At 38.7% G+C, this 19,038-nt stretch overlaps 1 protein-coding gene across 1 annotated transcript in view; it reads left to right on the top strand.

Annotated features, from left to right (window-relative positions):
* BCHE (butyrylcholinesterase) overlaps positions 1-18,421 on the top strand; it is a 61,812-nt gene extending 43,391 nt beyond the window's left edge. The window contains exons 3-4 of the mRNA XM_063916185.1: positions 9,368-9,534; positions 16,112-18,421. Coding sequence (XP_063772255.1) covers positions 9,368-9,534; positions 16,112-16,236 — 292 coding nt within the window. The 3' untranslated portion in view covers positions 16,237-18,421. The remainder of the gene's footprint in view (positions 1-9,367; positions 9,535-16,111) is intronic.
* Positions 18,422-19,038: the final 617 nt, after the last annotated feature.

Raw genomic sequence — 19,038 nt, 5'->3', positions numbered from 1 at the left:
ATATCTTTAATGTAATTGGTCAAATCAAGTTCCTCTCAGTGTACTTAATGAACAGTGCAGTGATGGAGGGAAGAAGGAAGGAGGGGATGGCCTAAGTCTTGGAGAGGCTCCTGTTATTTTTCAAACACTGCCTTTAACATGGCAGTTAGGAGCTGATTGACTGATGCTTAATCTCTCTCCACTTTATCACTCTCCAAGGCTTGATGCATAGACCCCATCATATCATATGGAGGTGATACTGTGAAAAGTGTATATGATTTGTGCTTTTAAAATGTGTTAATAGTAATCATTATAAAAAGCTTCTTAAAAACAGTGAAATATACAGTACTTCCTTGGGTCATACTGTACATAACCCAGTTTTCAGTTACAGTATATTGCATGGACAAGGACTTTGAATTGAAACTGCCTCTTATTGATATAGAAGCTGTAATCTAACATATTCATTTGGGAATAGAATATTAAACATGTCCTGGAGAAGGGATAACTTGTTATTTTTATTTACTTTCTAACCAATATATTTAAATATGTTTAGACTTTTTATTATTATTATTATTATTATCTGACCATTAACTCAATAAATGACAGGCAGTTCCTCGTTAGCAATTATGTATGAGTTTTTCTTTTTCTTTCCATATGGCTTGTGATTAACTCTTGTAACGCCTGCGCTTGTGACGTTACAGCTGCCAGTATGGACCGATATACCTGTGTATACTGGTACTTGTAAAGCCACAAAAAAAAGAAGATTTTTGCCTTTTCTATAATGAAAAAAACTAATGGATCTGCAACATAGTCAGGATTTCCATCAGTACAATAATAAGCACATGAGCTTCTGAAACAGTATATAATGTATAACATTTTATTGCTAAAAACCTTAAAATGAACATGGGCTATTAATCACTCACTGTATCAATAGATACAATATTGGAAATCTCTTAATGATCAGAAAAATGCATAAACAACTAAATTACATAAAGATTACTAACATCGGACTAAAGGGAAAAAAATCCATGATATCCAATCTGGTACTTTAGTGTCCTGCGTTACTTTAATAATAGCTCCTGAACTTACATATCCACACGGGATCAGTACTAAATGCCGCCGGTCGGAATCCCGGCGGTCGAAATACCGACGCCGGAATCCCGACCACACAATCCCGACAGGGGTGGTGAGCGGAACGAAGCCCCTTGCGGGCTCGCTTCGCTCGCCACGCTGCGGGCACGGTGCCTCGCTACGCTCGGCACACTATTATATTCTCCCTCTATGGGTGTCGTGGACACCCACGGAGGGAGAATATGTCGGGATTGTGGCGGTCGGGATTCCGGCGTCGGTATTTCGACCGCCGGGATTCCGTCCGGCGGCATCCTGACCGCATCCCATCCACACATGTAATAAATAGCCGGACATATCTTTCCATGCAGATACTGTAGTAAATGCCCCATTATACTCCAATGGTGTGAGCGAGGTAGTCACTGGTAAAGTGGACACCTGAATAAACGATTTTCACACCAAACTGTTAACGGGATGGCTGCAATCAATACTTCAACAGCGATCATATCCCAGCAGCCGAATGGTAGATGTCCCTCTATAAACTGTTATAAGATACCCAGGATAAGCGTACAGTGAGTTAGACTTTCAGAGAACTGACGTGTTGCATATACTGTAGCTTTAGAATCTTTCTCAGAGATCGTTCAGTTCTATGGTGCCTGCACTTTCATGCTAGCTTTAGTCCATTAATCTTCTAGCATTAATTGTTTAATTAGACCACAGCTGTGTTGGAGATCATATTTAAGGGCACACTGAACATACCTTTATTTGACACTTTAATCTTCTCAATATTATTAACAATCTAAATGTTAAATTTGCAGCATAGGCAGATCAGGGGTTTTGCATTTTTTTTTTTACTTTTTTTTTTTATTTTATGTACTGTTCCAAATAATTACTTTGTCTGCATTTTGACACAGCCAGAGAGAAACATAAAGGATGGGTGTGGATGCATTTTACGACAGAGAATGAAATGTAATGATGTTAGAGAGTGGAAATAGAGATACATTATCTGAAAATCAGGCAAGAAGCAATTTTGAATAAATATTATAAGTAATTCCCATGTTTGCGAGTGGTCGGATCTGTCTATGGATATAGTACAAAGGAGGATGCAAGTTGTGGTTGATGTGTCATGACGGGTTGTGTCTAGTGAGTTGGTAGTGGGTGAATTAATTTATGTCAGCCTCTTTGTTGGATTTCATGAAAATAACTTGTGACTTAGATTGTTTTGCATCTGCTTTTGGTCTATTCTCCTCTTTTCTTTACTACAGTTTCTATATTTGCTTTATCTACCTCTTCTACAGTCTTTTTTTTTCTGTCTTTATGCCTTATTTCCTCTTTTTTCTCTTTTTTCATATATCTCCTCTTGCTTTCCATCTCTCTCTCTCATTTGCCTCTTCATCTTTCCTTGTTTTTAGTTCACCTCTTTAATATACTGTAAAATGGTAAGACTATATTACTATAGCAGGGTGGTGTGCTTAGGGGCTCAGTAGTTTTTTTTTCCTGGCTCAATGCAAAGGTAGCAGTTGCAATCCTTGACAGTGCATTTTGCAGTCTGTTGTGTGCACATGGAGCTTATAGACCCAATGTACTGTTGTTGCCAACCTCCTGGTTCCTACAGTATGTGGTTCTCCTTCCCTTGGTTTAAATAAACATATAATGTGCAATTTTTAGATTATCTATAGCTTAGATGCCTGATCTGCTGGCATTATAGTAAGTTTGGAACACTTTGGTTCCATTATAATTATTAAAGACCAGCTAAAACTTTTATACAGTATGATGCAATAACCAGTAATATATTCATCTCTGTAATTTCTCCTTGGTTGGGTACAGGAGGTTGAAAGTCACTAGGTTGACATAGTAAGGGTTGACATCATCCATGCAACCTCCTGACTTCATACCATTTCTCCTAACCTCAAAAATGTTATCTGCTGTCATGTTGGATGATTTTTGTTAGTTGTTAATCCCTGTGTTTTACAGATTTGTAAAATAATAAATATGATTTTTCTTATTATATATGGTAATTTGTGATTGTTATTTTGAGCAATAATAAAATCTGTCTTTAGCTATCTATTAATGTAGGCAGTTAGGCATCAATTATAGGGAAAGTCATGTTTTCACATGGATATCAGCACTTTGCCTGTGATATTAGGTTGGGTAATCACTGACATTATGGCAGTGTCAGCTCCTTGACAGGGCCGGCTCATTAACTGTGGGATAGGGCACATTTGCACTGTTGTGGCAAACTTTTGCCCCATAAAGATCAGTGGGGCTATACTGGGTATCCCCATCAGGGATCATGTCCTGTCACTGAGGCCCCAACATGTGTAAGAATCTTCCAAACAGGTTCTGGGATTTTGATGTACTTCATTATCTTTTACGTTAAGCAGTGTTTTGAGGGATTCTCTGCTAACCTGGATTGTATTTTGCATAAATGGTGAACAGGAAAGCATAATAGTGCATAAGTGTGAAATACCGCTGTGCAATTGAGATTTATACCTATTCCTTTAAACACCCTTGTTTTGGAGCCATGTTTGGATAGACAAAAGATATTTATCTTTCTGCTATCATGTATAAATTATCATGTATAATTTAAACAAATCCCTTCCATTAAAAGTTGCTCACTGTGGGTTTCTCAGTCAAACACTGGGATTTCCGGATCACCTAACTTATACTGAATGTAAAATAATATTAAGCATACATCTGAACAATTTATGGAGTATCAGTACACTGAAGTACCTATTATTCCACCGTAACATTATGGAGTGAAGCTACCAAGAGTGCCGCAAGTAGTGACAGTAAAGGGGTCGCATTCCCCAGAGAACCATGTTCTCTCCTTAGATTAATGTTATTACCAAACAGAATGGTGGAGACTATGTATGAGTCCCCTAAAGTCTTTGATCTGTCACTGACAAATCAGACAATGCAGTACAATTATAATAAATTACTTTGGGCTCCGATACAGTACTTATTAATTATTTGGGCAGCACGAACGGTGTAATGGTTAGCAGAGGCGTCACTTAAATGTGTGACACCTGGTGCGGCTCCTGCTCAAAAATGGGCGTGGGTTCATGAGTGCAGTCAAAAGGGGCATGGCTTTGCAAGATGGGGGCGTGGTTTCCATGCACACGGGCGTGGCTACGCTTCCCAACCCCCATTTCCATCACTAAGGGGTGCGGGAAGTGCTGGCTGACCCTGAAAACTGCAGTGCCTGCTTCCTCACGATGACAGAATCCGGGCACTGCATGTTATGTTACAGTGCAGTACCCAGCTCTTGTCACTGATCAGGAGCTGACACTTTAGTGACACCCCTCGGTGGGTGACACCCGGGTGCAGGCCGCATCCCCTGCACCCCCGTTGTGACGCCACTGATGGTTAGCATTATTGACTCACAGCACTGAGGTCATGGGTTCATTTCCCACCATGGCCCTAACTGTGTGGAGTTTGTATATTCTCCACATGCTTGCATGGGTTTCCTCCAGGTACTCTGGTTCTTCCCACAATCCAAAACTTTACTGGTAAGATAAATGGCTCCAAACAGAATTAACCCTAGCATGATTGTGTATGTGAGTACATGTGGTAAGGAATATAGAGTGTAAGCTCCACTGGGGCAGGGACTGATGTGAATGGCCAATTATTCTCTGTAAAGAGCTGCGGAATATGTGTGTGCTATATAAATAAGTGGTAGCTGGTAAAATGCTGAATGGGTAACAGTGGGTCACTTTGGCTAGCATGCAATATGCCAAGGGCTCAGATTTTGTTATATTTTAGGACACTGCCATTATATTATTTGTATCCTGTATGACACTTTTAAATACCAACGTTCACTGTGTTTCATGCTTGCAGAGAACACCACTTTCTACTAATGCATGAAGATCTGTTAATTTCCATGATGCAATAGCATACAATTCTGAACTTTATGATTGGAAAACCCCTTTGTAACTTATGCGCTTCACACTTTGGCCTGATTCAAAGCTGCACGCCATGTTGTTGTTCACGTAACTGAGTGATTATTTTGTAATGGTACAGGCATGGAGATTTCTAAGAACTCCTGCACCGCATGCATTACACATGGTGTACGCTCACTGTTGCGATTGAGACACGCAGTCTCAAAAATGCTGTGGAAACGTGATGGATGTTCCTGGGCTGCTGGGCGGTGAGAGGGAGGTGGTTAGAAATGCATGCAAATAAGTGTCTGCTTAATGGTGTATTATGGGAGTGTCAAGGGCTAGTCAGTGAAAGTGGCCGCATGCACAGACACACAGACATAGACACAGGTGTCCATAGTCAGGTGGAAACACTGCATCTGCTATAGGGCTGGTGCAGATTTCAATGGTGCGACTAACTGTAATGTCTAAGGATGCTCCAATACCAATGGGTAATACTGATGAAAGTGAGCATCTCAGTCCTTGCACTATCAGCCGCATGGACATACACAAGGGGAGTTTGTAAGGACATTTGTATAAGTCGCAGACAGTCGCCAATAGATGCTGCTGCTACATGTACTTCTGCATCCACCTCTGAATTGGGCCCTTTATTGTTTTACAATAATATAATCTATTTACATACAGTATATTAAGCTAGAAACAATAGGCAGACTGAGGACTATCAATATTACATGCATCTAAACCTAACTGTTAGGGAACTTATCCACTTTTACTAAACATAGACAATGTCACCGACAGATGGGAGTATGCTCAGGATTTCTACTTCAGCATAATGTATCCCTTTGAGAGATTTTAGATGATACTACCCCAAATTTCCTCAAGGGCCTTCTAATCATATATGATTATGATATGCTATTTGCTCTCTCCAAGTAAGAGTTAATTTAATATGAGCTAGCCTGTCTAGGTGAATCCTGGTAACACATCACATAGGGGTCCCTCAGTGGGTACTGATAAAGGTAACCCCAGGAAAGGGCACCCTTTGTTTAACCAAGTTCAAGCACGCATTCAGTCAGTCAGCATCAGGTTCATACACGGCTGCAGCCAGTGACCAGTCAACAAATTAACATTTGTAATAACTAGCCACGTGTGTTCAGTGAGGAATAATAGTGCGGAGCTGCTTTATTTCCTGAAAACATTACATTATAAAGAGATACATATTTGCATACAGTGGCGTAGCTTCCTTACACAAAACATAATCCTATTGGTTAATGATCTCTTTAATTCTATTGGTTAACATACTTTTCTTATCCTATTGGTTAATAAACTCCTATCTTCTTAGTAACAGCTATAATTCCTATTTGCGGTTTTATGTGGGGCAACAGGGGACTTTTGCTAAGCTCGTAAACTACATATGTCTGGTTCTGTTTTTGCACCTGTTATACCGCAAACTGACAAATACCTTTTGAAGCCTTCACATTTAGCTGCTGACAATATATTTCCTCAAGGAAAGTATATCTTAGATAAAGGTCATAGCTTCACAATATGGGTTCAAACAAAATACAGTGTCTGTACTTTTTCCTGTGTCAGCTCTAAGCTGAAAACAATTTGAAACAGCTTGTCAGATGTCAATTAAAATGGAGTCTTATGAACAAATATGTCTTCCATCTTTATCAGTACACTAATACACACTGATATGAATACATTCCTGTTGAGATGTTATGCGGCTGCGTCACACCTTCTGTTGGAAGTGTTTTGGTGTTTAGGTAAATGGTTTCACTAATAGCTGGCCTCACTCTTGCCAAGGTGGATTAATAAGATGGCAGTCCAGTGGCCATTGTGCTCCATTGTTGAAGAGTGTTTTAATGTGATGCACTGGGTAGGCTGAATTCCCCCTTCTAGGGTCAGCAATAACACTCTTCTGGGTGGGCTAGGCATGTACTAGGAGTAGGATACCTATTGCTTGCTGTTGACAGGGCAATTGGCATGTGGATGTTGGAAGTACTGTATGGAAGTTGGTAGAAATATAAAATACAGAAATAAGAAACGTAAAAACAGGAAAAACATGTCTATTGGCAATTTTCTTAAGTGACTAACAAATCAGTACAGTGTAAAAATTACATGTAAAGCAAAGAGCATCAAACTCTGAAACAACATAATTTTTAGAATTTATCTGTGAGTACAGGCGCCATCTTCAGATAGCATCCATTCTCAATAACCTGCTCTTTCCTATGGAAAGGAGTCCCCGGTTGCGAAGAGGGATACATGTCTTAGGGTTCTATTCATTAAGCACTGCTCTTCTTTAGTGCTAATTTAGTATCCAACTCATTGCGAGTTACAGCAGTAAGTACTAAACCACTGCACCAAAGCAGCATTGCTTGGTTGCAGAGACAGCTGATCCACAGATCAGCTGTCTCCGCGATCTCTATCACTGCTACTCTGTAGCAATGAAACTTTGTACTGCCGAGTCTAACTTAGCAGTGCTATGTTCATGCATGTGCCAGCAGATGGAGCCGGAGAGGGACAAGAGGATCCTAGTGGATCCATCTTCACAACCCTGGACTCCTTCCCATAGGAAAGAACAAGGCATCGAGAACAGAGGCTATCTAAAGATGGCATCCGTTCTTGCAGAAAAATGGTGAAATCTATGTATTTTGATGATGTGGGAAATAAGGAGGTCCCCATACTAGTGTATGGGGAACAAGTTCCGCTTTGATATGACAGATAAGCAGATTTCAGTGAAATCTCCTGCATTACTTGTTTAATGAATGAGGCCAGTACTTACTGTAGGTTTTACAAAAGCAGGTGAAATTAATATTTTTATCTACTCTTAAGGCTAGTGAATAGGCCTCCAAATGTCTCATATATGACCCAGATTGCGCAGTGTTCCTTCCAAATCCGTACAAATACAATTCAAACTCCCATATTAACATTAGGCACACAGTAGGCATGGTGTTAGAGGAATGAGGCATGATTTGGCAGATTATGGTATGTTTTAGTAATCCAGTGATGGCTAACCTTGACACTCTAGCTGTTGTTGAACTACACATCCCAGCATGTCCTGCATCAGTTTTAGCATGGCCAAATAGCAAAACTGTAGCAGGGCATGCTGGGAAGTGTAGTTCAACAACAGCTGGAGTGTCAAGGTTAGCCATCACTGTAGTAATCTATAGATGCACATACAGTAGTAAAAAATATTAATTTGCAGACTTTTATATGATGCATGACAAGGTTTATAATACGCTAACAAGTGGGGGTAATTCAGACCTGATTGCACGCTAGCTTTTATTGCTGTGCTGCAATCAGGACAGAACTGTGTATGTGTATACACCGCAATGCACAGGCGCGCTGCTCGAGTACAAAGCGGATCATTGCTGTGCGATGGGTTTTACGAAGAATCCATTCGTGCAGCCAATCGCAAGAAGATTGACAGAAAGAAGGCGTTTGTGTTTGTCAACTGACCGTTTTCTGGGAGTGGTTGAAAAAACTTAGGCATGTCCAAGCGTTTGCAGGGCGGGTGTCTGACGTCAATTCTGGTCCCGGACAGGCTGAAGTGATCGCAGCGGCTGAGTAAGTCCTAGGCTACTCAGAAACTGCAAAAGATCTTTTTGTACTGCTCGGCTGCACATGCGTTCGCACACTTGCACAGCTAAAATACCCTCCCCTGTAGGTGGCGACAATCTGATTGCAGTGCTGCAAAATACTGCTAGCGAGCGATCAGGTCTGAATTAGGCCCATTGTTTGTTTTTTTTGCCATTGTATTCATGGCAAACAGTTCAAGGTATTTTAGTTGATTTAGTATGCAATTAATTTGTGATGCCTACCATCTTCCTCTTATTGTAAACCAAATCAATGAATTTGCCATGCATTTCTTTCAGCAAATATAGATTTTATTTTGCAACTAAAGCAGCACAGGGGGTAATTCAGAGTTAGCAGTTGTGCAAAACCATGTGCACTGCAGGTGTGGCAGATATAACATTTGCAGAGAGAGTTAGATTTGGGTGGGTTATATTGTTTCTGTGCAGGGTAAATACTGGCTGCTTTATTTTTACACTGCAATTTAGATCTCAGTTTGAACACACCCCACCCCAATCTAACTATCTCTGCTCATGTTATATCTGCTTCCCCCCCCCCCCCCCCAGTTGTGCACATGGTTTTGCCGAACTGCTAACAAATTTGCGGCTGCGATCAACTCTGAATTAGGCCCACAGTTTTGTCTATCTGTACTTTTAACCTTGTAAACTACTGTATGGCACAGCAGCCTGGATAAAGCCTACAAAACAGTGCAATGTTTCATACTGTATTCTGCGTGATACTACAAGCATTGGTTGCATGTTTTGAATATGGATGAGTAACCAATGGATTGCTGATATAAAAAGATAATACAAAATATGAGCAGAGTGTGTAATAACAGTCGTTATGTTCAAATATCTCTCATTTAGCAATCCAAATGGGGCACAGACTCAGGAAAACAGATGGCCAGCTTTCACACTCGATGAACAACATTACCTTATGTTAGACACAGAAGACTTTGAGACAGATCGGAAAATGCGTGCCAAGCAGTGCAGATTCTGGAACAAATTTTATCCCAAAATCCTGCAAATAACAGGTAAAAGAAAACAACAATAAAAAAACTCTGAAAAGCTGAAAATAATTTTTAAGTTTCACAATACTGATATAACTCTAAGAAAGAGCACTGTTAGAGCGATTTTATTTTTATACAATTTTTTTTAAAGTTCTGCTAATTTTGTAATTTTTTAAAAGAAATCTGAAAATACTGTTTTGTAAGATACGTACAAAATAAGTAGATTGAAGTCCATCATATACTGTGTAACTGCCTAGTTCTGTATAAAAATTACCATTGGTATTTAAGAAAGTGATTTTTTTTGCACTTGAACTAAAATAGGTTAGTTAAAGGGAGTCTATGATATAACATATTAATACATGTATTAAAGGTTCCAAAATATGAGTTGAAATTAATAGTTTTATGCCTTTATAAAGTTACAACCTATGATTTCTGATTATTAATATACACATTACCATATCTTACAAGGACAAAGGACACACACTTGGATTTCTGTGAATTGTATTTGTGTTATGGACTTTTTTATACTAAAATGTTGTGTTTGTGATGTTATAGTTTATCACTTGTTTGATACACTCTCTAGCAAATGACCATGAATGTGTCAGCAGCAGATGACAATCAGGTGGGGTTGGATTGTGTGTGAGGTTCATTGTAACCAAACCCATCTTACAGGTCAAAGGTAGGTATACTAAACCAGGGAGTACTGTATACTATATATAGCAAAGGAGAGCACAGAAAAATGTTCAGCACAAGTAGCACTCTATTACATTGGAATGCTTCTTATTATAAAAACATTTTTCTGTTTTTTTAACCTTTCTTATATTGCTGTCTTTAATCCATCAACTCCATCTCCTGTTGGAATTTTCTAACTAATACCTGAGTACTCCATATGTAAAGGTTAAGGTGGAGGGAGCAGAGCAATGCAGCTGCATTCCCGCTGTGTAAAAGAAAGGTGACCCCCCAGCCACAATGTGACTAATTATGCTATTTATGTTTTGCACACCAAGCACAAATGCCTTTCTTTTCCCTCCAAAAGACTACACTGCTCTCACGTTGCACATATACATGTGTCAACTGAAATAATTTCAAAACAAATGTAATATTCAATTCCATGTAAACTAAACTCAAAACAACATACAGTATAAACGAAGTGCAGTCCTTATTATTTCTTGTTTGGTTTGGGCACGTACTTTGCTGCAGTTAACCAGGAAGACATAATTTCACCAAAGAAATGCAGCAGGAATATAGGGCAGCACCCATTTAGAAAAATGTATTTTATTGATCAATCAAAAGAAACAAATACTTCACGGTACAAATAAGTATGTAAAACACTCTCCATATGTCTATAAGTGAATTAGAGGTCCATGTAAAGTCATGTGATGCATTGATTAGTTCTAATAATCTTACAAACTGTATACATAGCTATTATTTTATACATTATATCCATTATAACACAGTACTGATATTATTAAAGTACTATAAATGGCAACGACAACATTGTAAATCACATCAATGCCTGCAACTCTCAGGCTATTACGTTTTCCCCATCAATGTCTAGAGAATGTTGAGATGTGCGGCTCAATTTTTTAGAAATCCAAACTCTCCAGAATTTAGAGGATTCGAGTTGAACTGAGTCCCGGCTTCTTGTAAAGGATATGAGTAGAACTGAGGACCTATTCAGAGCTTCCCTCAGTCCTGAACTCAGATTTAAACTGAGAATCTTGGGTTTTGGATTGCTGTCCCTCCCTTGTGATTTCTGATGCCAATAAAACTGTATAGGTACAAATTACTGTACATGATTGTAGCTGTTTTTATCAATTTTCAAGAAATCCAAAAACCAAATCTGAACCAAACTGTTTTAAAAAACTAAAAACCAAAACACGATCTAAAAGATTACAAGGTGAATTGTAGTTATCTAGGATGGTCTATATCAAAGAAATCATTGACGACGTCTCATACTGTACTTGTAACATCTACAGCAGAGGTTATCTAATATCCTATAAAATTGATAAAATAATGAGCTGCAAACTAAGTTTACCCAATTTATTATTCATATTGTAGTTGGATTGTAAGGTGCCATAATGCTTCACAGTGCCAAACAGTGGGGAAACAGGACATACAAAACATATCATAGGAACATGCAAGGTAGACAAAATAAAGGGTTGGTATCACGTTGCCGGCTGCCGACATCCTGGCGGCCAGCATAATGACCCCAGGATACAAGCAGCAGAATACCACAAGGATGGGGGGGGGTGAGCGCAACAATTCCCTGTGCGGGCTTGCTGCACTTGCCACGCAGCGGGCCCGGTGGCCTGCTGCACTCGTCACAGGCTCTATTCACACGCTGGGTGTCATGGACATCCACGGGTGGGAATAGTCCCCGTAGGTTGGCATTCCGGCGGCCGGCATATTCAGATCTTAGGATTCCAGTGTCAGCATGGTGACTGCCAGGATCCTGTGCACCAGTCACATGACCGCATCCCAAAATATATGCAGACATGGCAATAAAGGGTCAGGATACGTACTGTACAATATGTGGCTGAGTGAAGAGTGATGTTTGCAAACATTTAGGTATTTTTTGCAATTTATTTCAATTACAAAATCTTTGTGTGATGATCTATTGGCTTACTATTCTTTATGTAACATTACATTTTTAAAGGTATACATTAAACAACGTACAAGGGCAGTTTATTTTAATTAGAGGTCGAATAAAACACACGTATCTTCCTTTATTAGCAACAGACTCATTTCTGTCTAAGGTAGTCATTTCACAAAGATTGATGAGGTCAGCATTAATAAGATGCATGACTTATGATTTGATTTGTGTGACCTTATCACTAAGAAAGTAAACAGGTGGCAATAATATATCACACTGAGTGTCCTTCTACTGTCTTTCAGGATGTGAATTCCTCAATGGAATTAGAGTGTTACATTGGATTGAATTTCTATGAAGTGATTAACCAAAATCAATTATGTATGAAGACATATGTTTAATGATGTTTATGTTTTTATTGTCACAGGTGTTATTACATTAAATGCCCACAGAGATTCAGAAAAGTTTCAGAAAAGGATAAAAGCCCCAAACATACACATTTGCTACACTGAATGCTATTTCTAAATGATGTCTTATTAGTTTATTAGGAACATTATGTTTTAAAGTTTGTAAATTAAAAGAAAGATAATTATGAATAAAATCTAAATGACAGTATTTAATATATATTTTGACAGCTTCCTCTTTCATAGTTCTACATCTGTTTTTTTGCCATTATTTGTGTCATACTGTTCAGCTTTCTGTTGTTGCCAGATAAAGGTTATTCTGTACTTGCTGATAGCTAGAGGCGTTGCAACAGGCTAAGGTGGAATTCATTTGTGCCTGAAATATTTTGCGTTTTTCACCTGATGTTGTTTATTGGGTAATTCAATTGCAGCCAATTTTTTTTTTTGCACAACAAATTGACCCGTTTTCACAGCTGCACTCATGAAAAATGGGTCAGTTATTAGTGATTTTTTTTTTCACTTGTCCCCTGCCGGTGAAAGAAATTCCCCAATAGTGCTGACTTTCAGGGCTAATTGATCAATTAGCAGCAGCAATTTAGCGCAACTAATTGAATCCTCCCCACCCAATTTATTGTTTCTCAAACAGATTTGTCAAATCAATACAAGATTAGAAAACTTACCGAATTTGTCAATTGACTAAATAATTTACCTAATTTTGAGAATGTCAAGCAGGATGCAATTTACGTAACTTTGAGCTGGTTTGACAATATTCAAGACAGTAAAAACATAGCTCACATTTCAGTATAAGTTACTATTTGCTACTTTGTGCCTGATTTGGATTTGTATGCAAACCAGATGGTTCACGTACAAATACGATATTTGTGGGTCTGTGAAGATGCAAGATTTGTCCTTTGCATGTGCAGAACGGGTCTTGTGATATTGCCAATTGGCCCCTCTTAGCTTTATCCTGATTGGCATGCTGCACCACTTGGTTGGCAGACCTGAGGCAGCAGATGGCCCTATACCATCTGCATTTTGTTGGCGTGTCGTACCCAGGGTCTGCATTGGATACAGACTTCCTGGACTTAGCTGTCCAGATCTTACAGCCAGTCTGAGTAAGCTTCAGCTTACACAGACTGACCACAGTCTGCTAACATCGCGAGTCACACAGATGATCAAAATGGTCATGATGGTAGTTTATAATGCAAATTATTAAAATTTTATTATTTTATTAACCACTTATAGAGTTTGTTCAGGAACATCTTTAAAAAAATTGTTAAAAAATTGATATGTGCAACTTACCTATGAACAGATAAGAAACTGATATACTGTAACATATTCTCCTATAGATCTATATATCTGAGATGGAGGCACCTTCTAAACATGTAGATAATGAGAGAATGGATGAGGTTTTTGTAATGACTTGAGTAAGACAGGAAGTTATTCTGGCAAATGTTTCAAATAAATAAGTGACAAGACAGAGCAAGGAACTGAATGTGTGAAGTGAAAATAAGGTCAGAGTCAAGGATGACACCCAAGCAGTGGGCTTGTAACAAGGGAGATAGATATATTGTCAACCATGAATCAGATTACAGCAGGGGTAAAATGATTATCTCTATTTTGGGCACATAGAACTTTAGGTAGCATTGAGACAAGAAGGAGGTGACAGAAAGACAACTGGACACATGGGGTAAGAGAAAAAGAAAGTAATCAGGGAGGAGCAGTTGGTTTCTATATCATCAGCATAGAGGAGATATGAGAGGCTAAAGTAGCATATAAGTTTCCAGAGAATATAATGAGAAGCAAATGGTCAAGAGCAAAGGTGTGAGGGATCCCAACAAATAAAGGTACCAGACGGGAGAATGTGTATTACAGACATTTAAGCAGCATTTATAAATGTAGGAGGTGAACCATGAGAGACGTCTTTAGAAGGCCAAGGCAGATGATCTTTTCAAGGAGAAGACAGTAGTCTACTGTATCAAATGTGATAGAGATGTCAAAGAGAATGATTAGGTACAAGTGAACTTTCAACAAAGCAATTGATCACATTAGTGAAAGCAATCTTGTTTGGGTATAAAAAGCAGAAACCCAATTACAGAAAGTTGGAATTAAACTAACTGGAGAGAAAGTGGACTAGGAAGTTTTATAAAAACCATATACTGTAAGTAATATGTAAGCAAAACAAGGAGAAAAGCTGGCCATAGCCAAATAAATAATTAAAATCAAGTGATGTTTTCTTTAGGAAGGAAACAATGAGCACATGTTTCAAACTGAAAGGGCAGGTGCAACTGGAGAAGGGCAGGTTGAAGAGGTGAGCAATGTGCAGTCAAGCATTGGGGTCAGGGGTCTGGGGGAGTTTGAATGGAACAGGATCAAAAGTACAGGTTGAAGCAAAAGAGGACTAGAGGAGTATGGAAAACTCATCTTTACTAAAAAGTCAGAAGAGAGAGAACTGAGAGTGTGAAAGTGAGCGGTGGAGAAAATGAGTTTTGAGCAATGGATCAGATGAGAGGAGATTTCTTGACAGATGGTGTCAGTTTTGCATTTCACTTAAGTTTAACGGTTATAAGAAGTAATTGAAAAGGGGGGATATGTTGGAGTTGTCTGATAAGTAAAATGATGATAACAAAGAAGTAATAGGATATGTTGACTGGGTGTATATTGGGGATCTGAGGTTAGTTTGACAAGATATAGTATAGTGAATGCAGGATACATTTACAATGGGGATAATCCATTGTAGCAAGTATTGGAAATTCTTGATGGATGGGAAATGTTTTACTTGAAAGAAGAACATGAGCTGCTAATTGTTCATGTTGACACCTACTGAATTTAATGGTATGGAATATTTATCATTACTTAATAATACAGCACAAGAGATCAAAGTAAAGGTAGTTTGTGTAGTGATGGTATGGAATATTTATCATTCGTTTAATGAAAACATCATAACATAATGTAAAGATAGTGGGTACAGTGATGGTATAGAATATTTACCTGTTGATGAAAGAGGATGAAGAGATGATCTTATGTGTAACTCTTACTATGCTATAGAAACCTGCCTAAATGCTTGTAAGAAACACACACTGAAACATTAGTATATACTGTAGAATAACATTATCTATTGTACATAGCCTCATTTAAGTGCAAACTGCAAAGTGGATTGTTAAAGTGCCATTTTTTCCCTTTTGCTCAAAATACTTAATCTGGCACAATTAGTATGGGACTGATCAATTAGTATGGCAGAGTCCAGCCCATATCATGTGTGTACAAAGAAATCACATAAATTACATTGCTGTAATAAGTTGGCACAACAACTAAGTCAGATGAAAAGCAAATACCTATTGAAAAATCTGTGCAATAGTACAAATGGCTATTTTAATAGCAGTGTTTGAGAAAAAGAAAGACTGTGTTCTACTGTACATCAGGAAATTTAACAATCTACAAAGAAGAAAGACATGGCAGTTTAAGAATAACTGTTTACATTTACTTGACCATCCAGTGCTGTTGCAATTCTTGAAACCTGTATCACTAACACTCATTCGTTTTCAATTAATGTAAACACATAGCTTTAAATTTAGATTAATACACCCATTGTAATTTTTTTCAGGAAGCATTGATGAAGTAGAACAACAGTGGAAGGCTGAATTCCATCGCTGGAACAATTACATGATGGACTGGAAAAATCAATTTAATGATTACAGCAGTAAGAAGGAGAGCTGCACTGGTCTCTAATTAATAGCTTTACCCTTTAAAGAATAACCATATTATAATTAGTAGGCACAAGCATACTGGTAGTCAATTAAAGTTTGCCAAAGATAAGCATTACTGTATGTAAATTAAAGAGAGTGATTAAGCAACATAATAATGGGAGGTATTAAACACAATACTTTTTATTTTGTATATGTTTTATAAAGTTGTGTACACAGTGATGAAGAACTTTAATGTTTGTATGTAAATTGTTGCATAACAACTGCAGAATGCTTTGTGTAGTAGATAGGAATCACACATATTGCTCTAAGGAGCCCATTTATATACAATAGTTTGTTTTTTTTTGGGGGGGAAAAAATGTTTTTAGTGATTTTTTAATAGTCAATTTAAGATTTTATAGCATTGCACATGAATTGGTACTTTAGTTTATTAAATACAAAATAGTTATGTGAGTAAATCAGTCATATAATTAACATAAATATTTTCAAACATGTTTTTGTAGGACTATATGTGTTTACTGCTGCTTCACATTATGGACCCTAAATATTATTGCAGGTTGTGGGCCTTATTATTATTATTATTATTGTTACATTTTTTATTTTAAAGTTAGGAAATAGTTGTGCAGTTTGCTGTTGAATTTTAGGATCGTGCATTATTTTTTTCTGATCACATTTTAATTCTCGAAAGTGGCATTTACAGTAATTTGATGAAACTGACAATAAAGAAACACTACGAGTATTGGGATAATGATATGGCACATTTACCCATAAATGACAGTTTACCTGGGATAATTTTATGGGAAAAATAATTTTGGCAACAAAGCTGGCTTTGAGTTTAAGATCTCTTATACACTGGCATTGAAATCAGATGTTCAGCGCATATTCTTAATGTCTACTAAACGCCCTTTAATAATGGCAATAATGGACATGCACACTATCTGATGAACATTTGCTTTGGATTGATATGAGTCAGGTTCAACTTTGCCTGCACAACACATTTGTGTGTAAATGAGCATGAACGCTCGGTACGTAGTGCACTATGGGGGTAATTCCAAGTTGATCGCGGCGGGATTTTTGTTAGCAATTGGGCAAAACCATGTGCACTGCAGAAGAGGCAGATATAACATGTGCAGAGAGAGTTAGATTTGGGTGGGGTGTGTTCAATTTGCAATCTAATTTGCAGTGTAAAAATAAAGCAGCCAGTATTTACCCTGCACAGAAATAAAATAACCCACCCAAATCTTCCTCTTTCTGCACATGTTATATATGCATCCCCTGCAGTGCACATGGTTTTACCCAATTGCTGTCAAAAATCCTGCTGCGATCAACTTGGCATTACCCCCGATGTACCAGGTTTGTTTTGTGAAAATGCTTTAAATACTCTGTAGGAGTGAAGGCAAAATATAAAGTTTCCCTTCACTTTTAAATATTGTTTTTCAAAGTGCTATGCCTCAGGACCTTACACATTTTTTATTCATAATACTGTATTTTACTTTAAGAATAACAAAAGTTGCAAATAATTCTTATCCACAAAAATTATGCATCATATTTGCATACCTCCCAATTTATGTCTCTTCTGAATAGGGATATGCCATGCCGGAGGTGGGGCCGTGGATGGAAAGGGGATGGAGTCTCAGGTGGAGGGGGCAGAGTCTTGAGTTGATGGTGTGTGGCCTAGCGCTGCGACCCTCGTTTTCATCATTTTGGAGGTGTGCCCAGCGCTCCCTGAGCATCTGGACAGCCCCCGGCTCCCCTCCCTGCACTGATAGATGCTATGTTCACCGGCTGCTTTGCAGAGCAGAGGTGATCACTGGCTCTCCCACTGCGGCCTGCGTGTGGGACAGCAGAACAGTGTCCAATTAGTGGGACTGTCCTGCTAAATTCGGGACAGTTGTGAGGTATGTATTTGTATATGTGTATGTGTGTGTGTGTATATATATAGTCAATGTGAAAAGTTGCACTCACATATTAGAATTACACATCCACTGGGGTGCATGATCCAGAGACAGGTCAATTCCAGACTGAGTCCCAAAACATATATGGCTTGCAAGGAATGCACTCACCAGACTTCTCCAAAGTGAAAAGATTCTTTTATTCCAACCTTACTTATTTACAGGGTCACCGTCGACGTTTCGGTTCCCATCAGAACCTGGCAGCCTGAAAATCTGGTCTTGAAAAAGGTTCTAATGGGAACCAAAAACAACGACCGTGACCCTGTAAATATGTGAGGTTGGAATAAAAGAATCTTTTCACTTCGGAGAAGTCTGGTGAGTGTGTTCCTTGCAAGACTATATATATATATATATATATATATATATATGGAGTTTTGTTATTTCCTTGTAATATAAGACAGTATTTCTACTTTAAAATGACCTGTCCATGCCAGAGTACCCTTCTCCATCACCGTTATTATCTGAAGAAGGCTATCTATAGTCAGAGAACACTAGGATGGTTTTCCTTGGCCCCCCAGGGTCAGCACCATAATGATGATTATCATTTGAACCACCAAAATGTTGTTCATGTTCTCTCTGATCACAGAAGAGAAGAGGGCAGTGGCGTGTGGTGAGGTCAGTAGCTGGTGAGGCATGCCCATTACCGCCACAGCCAGTGACCGCTACTGTACTGCCGCCCTTGCCAGCAACCAATGTCAGCTAAAGTCGTCACCAGCTACCGCCCCCACTGCTAATTCCCAGTCTGATGCCACTGCCAATGCCAGCAAAGTCTGGGGAGCAGCGGCAGCCAGGATCTGGGCAGCAGAGGTGCCAAGATTTAAGGAGAGCAGCAGAGAGTCTGCCTGGAGGCATGGAAGTGGTATTAGAGCTGCAGG

Source organism: Pseudophryne corroboree, chromosome 4 (assembly GCF_028390025.1).
Source record: "Pseudophryne corroboree isolate aPseCor3 chromosome 4, aPseCor3.hap2, whole genome shotgun sequence".
Classification (NCBI taxonomy): Eukaryota; Metazoa; Chordata; class Amphibia; order Anura; family Myobatrachidae; genus Pseudophryne; species Pseudophryne corroboree.
The sequence above is the reverse complement of the archived record's forward strand: the minus strand, read 5'-3'. Positions and strand labels throughout refer to the sequence as shown.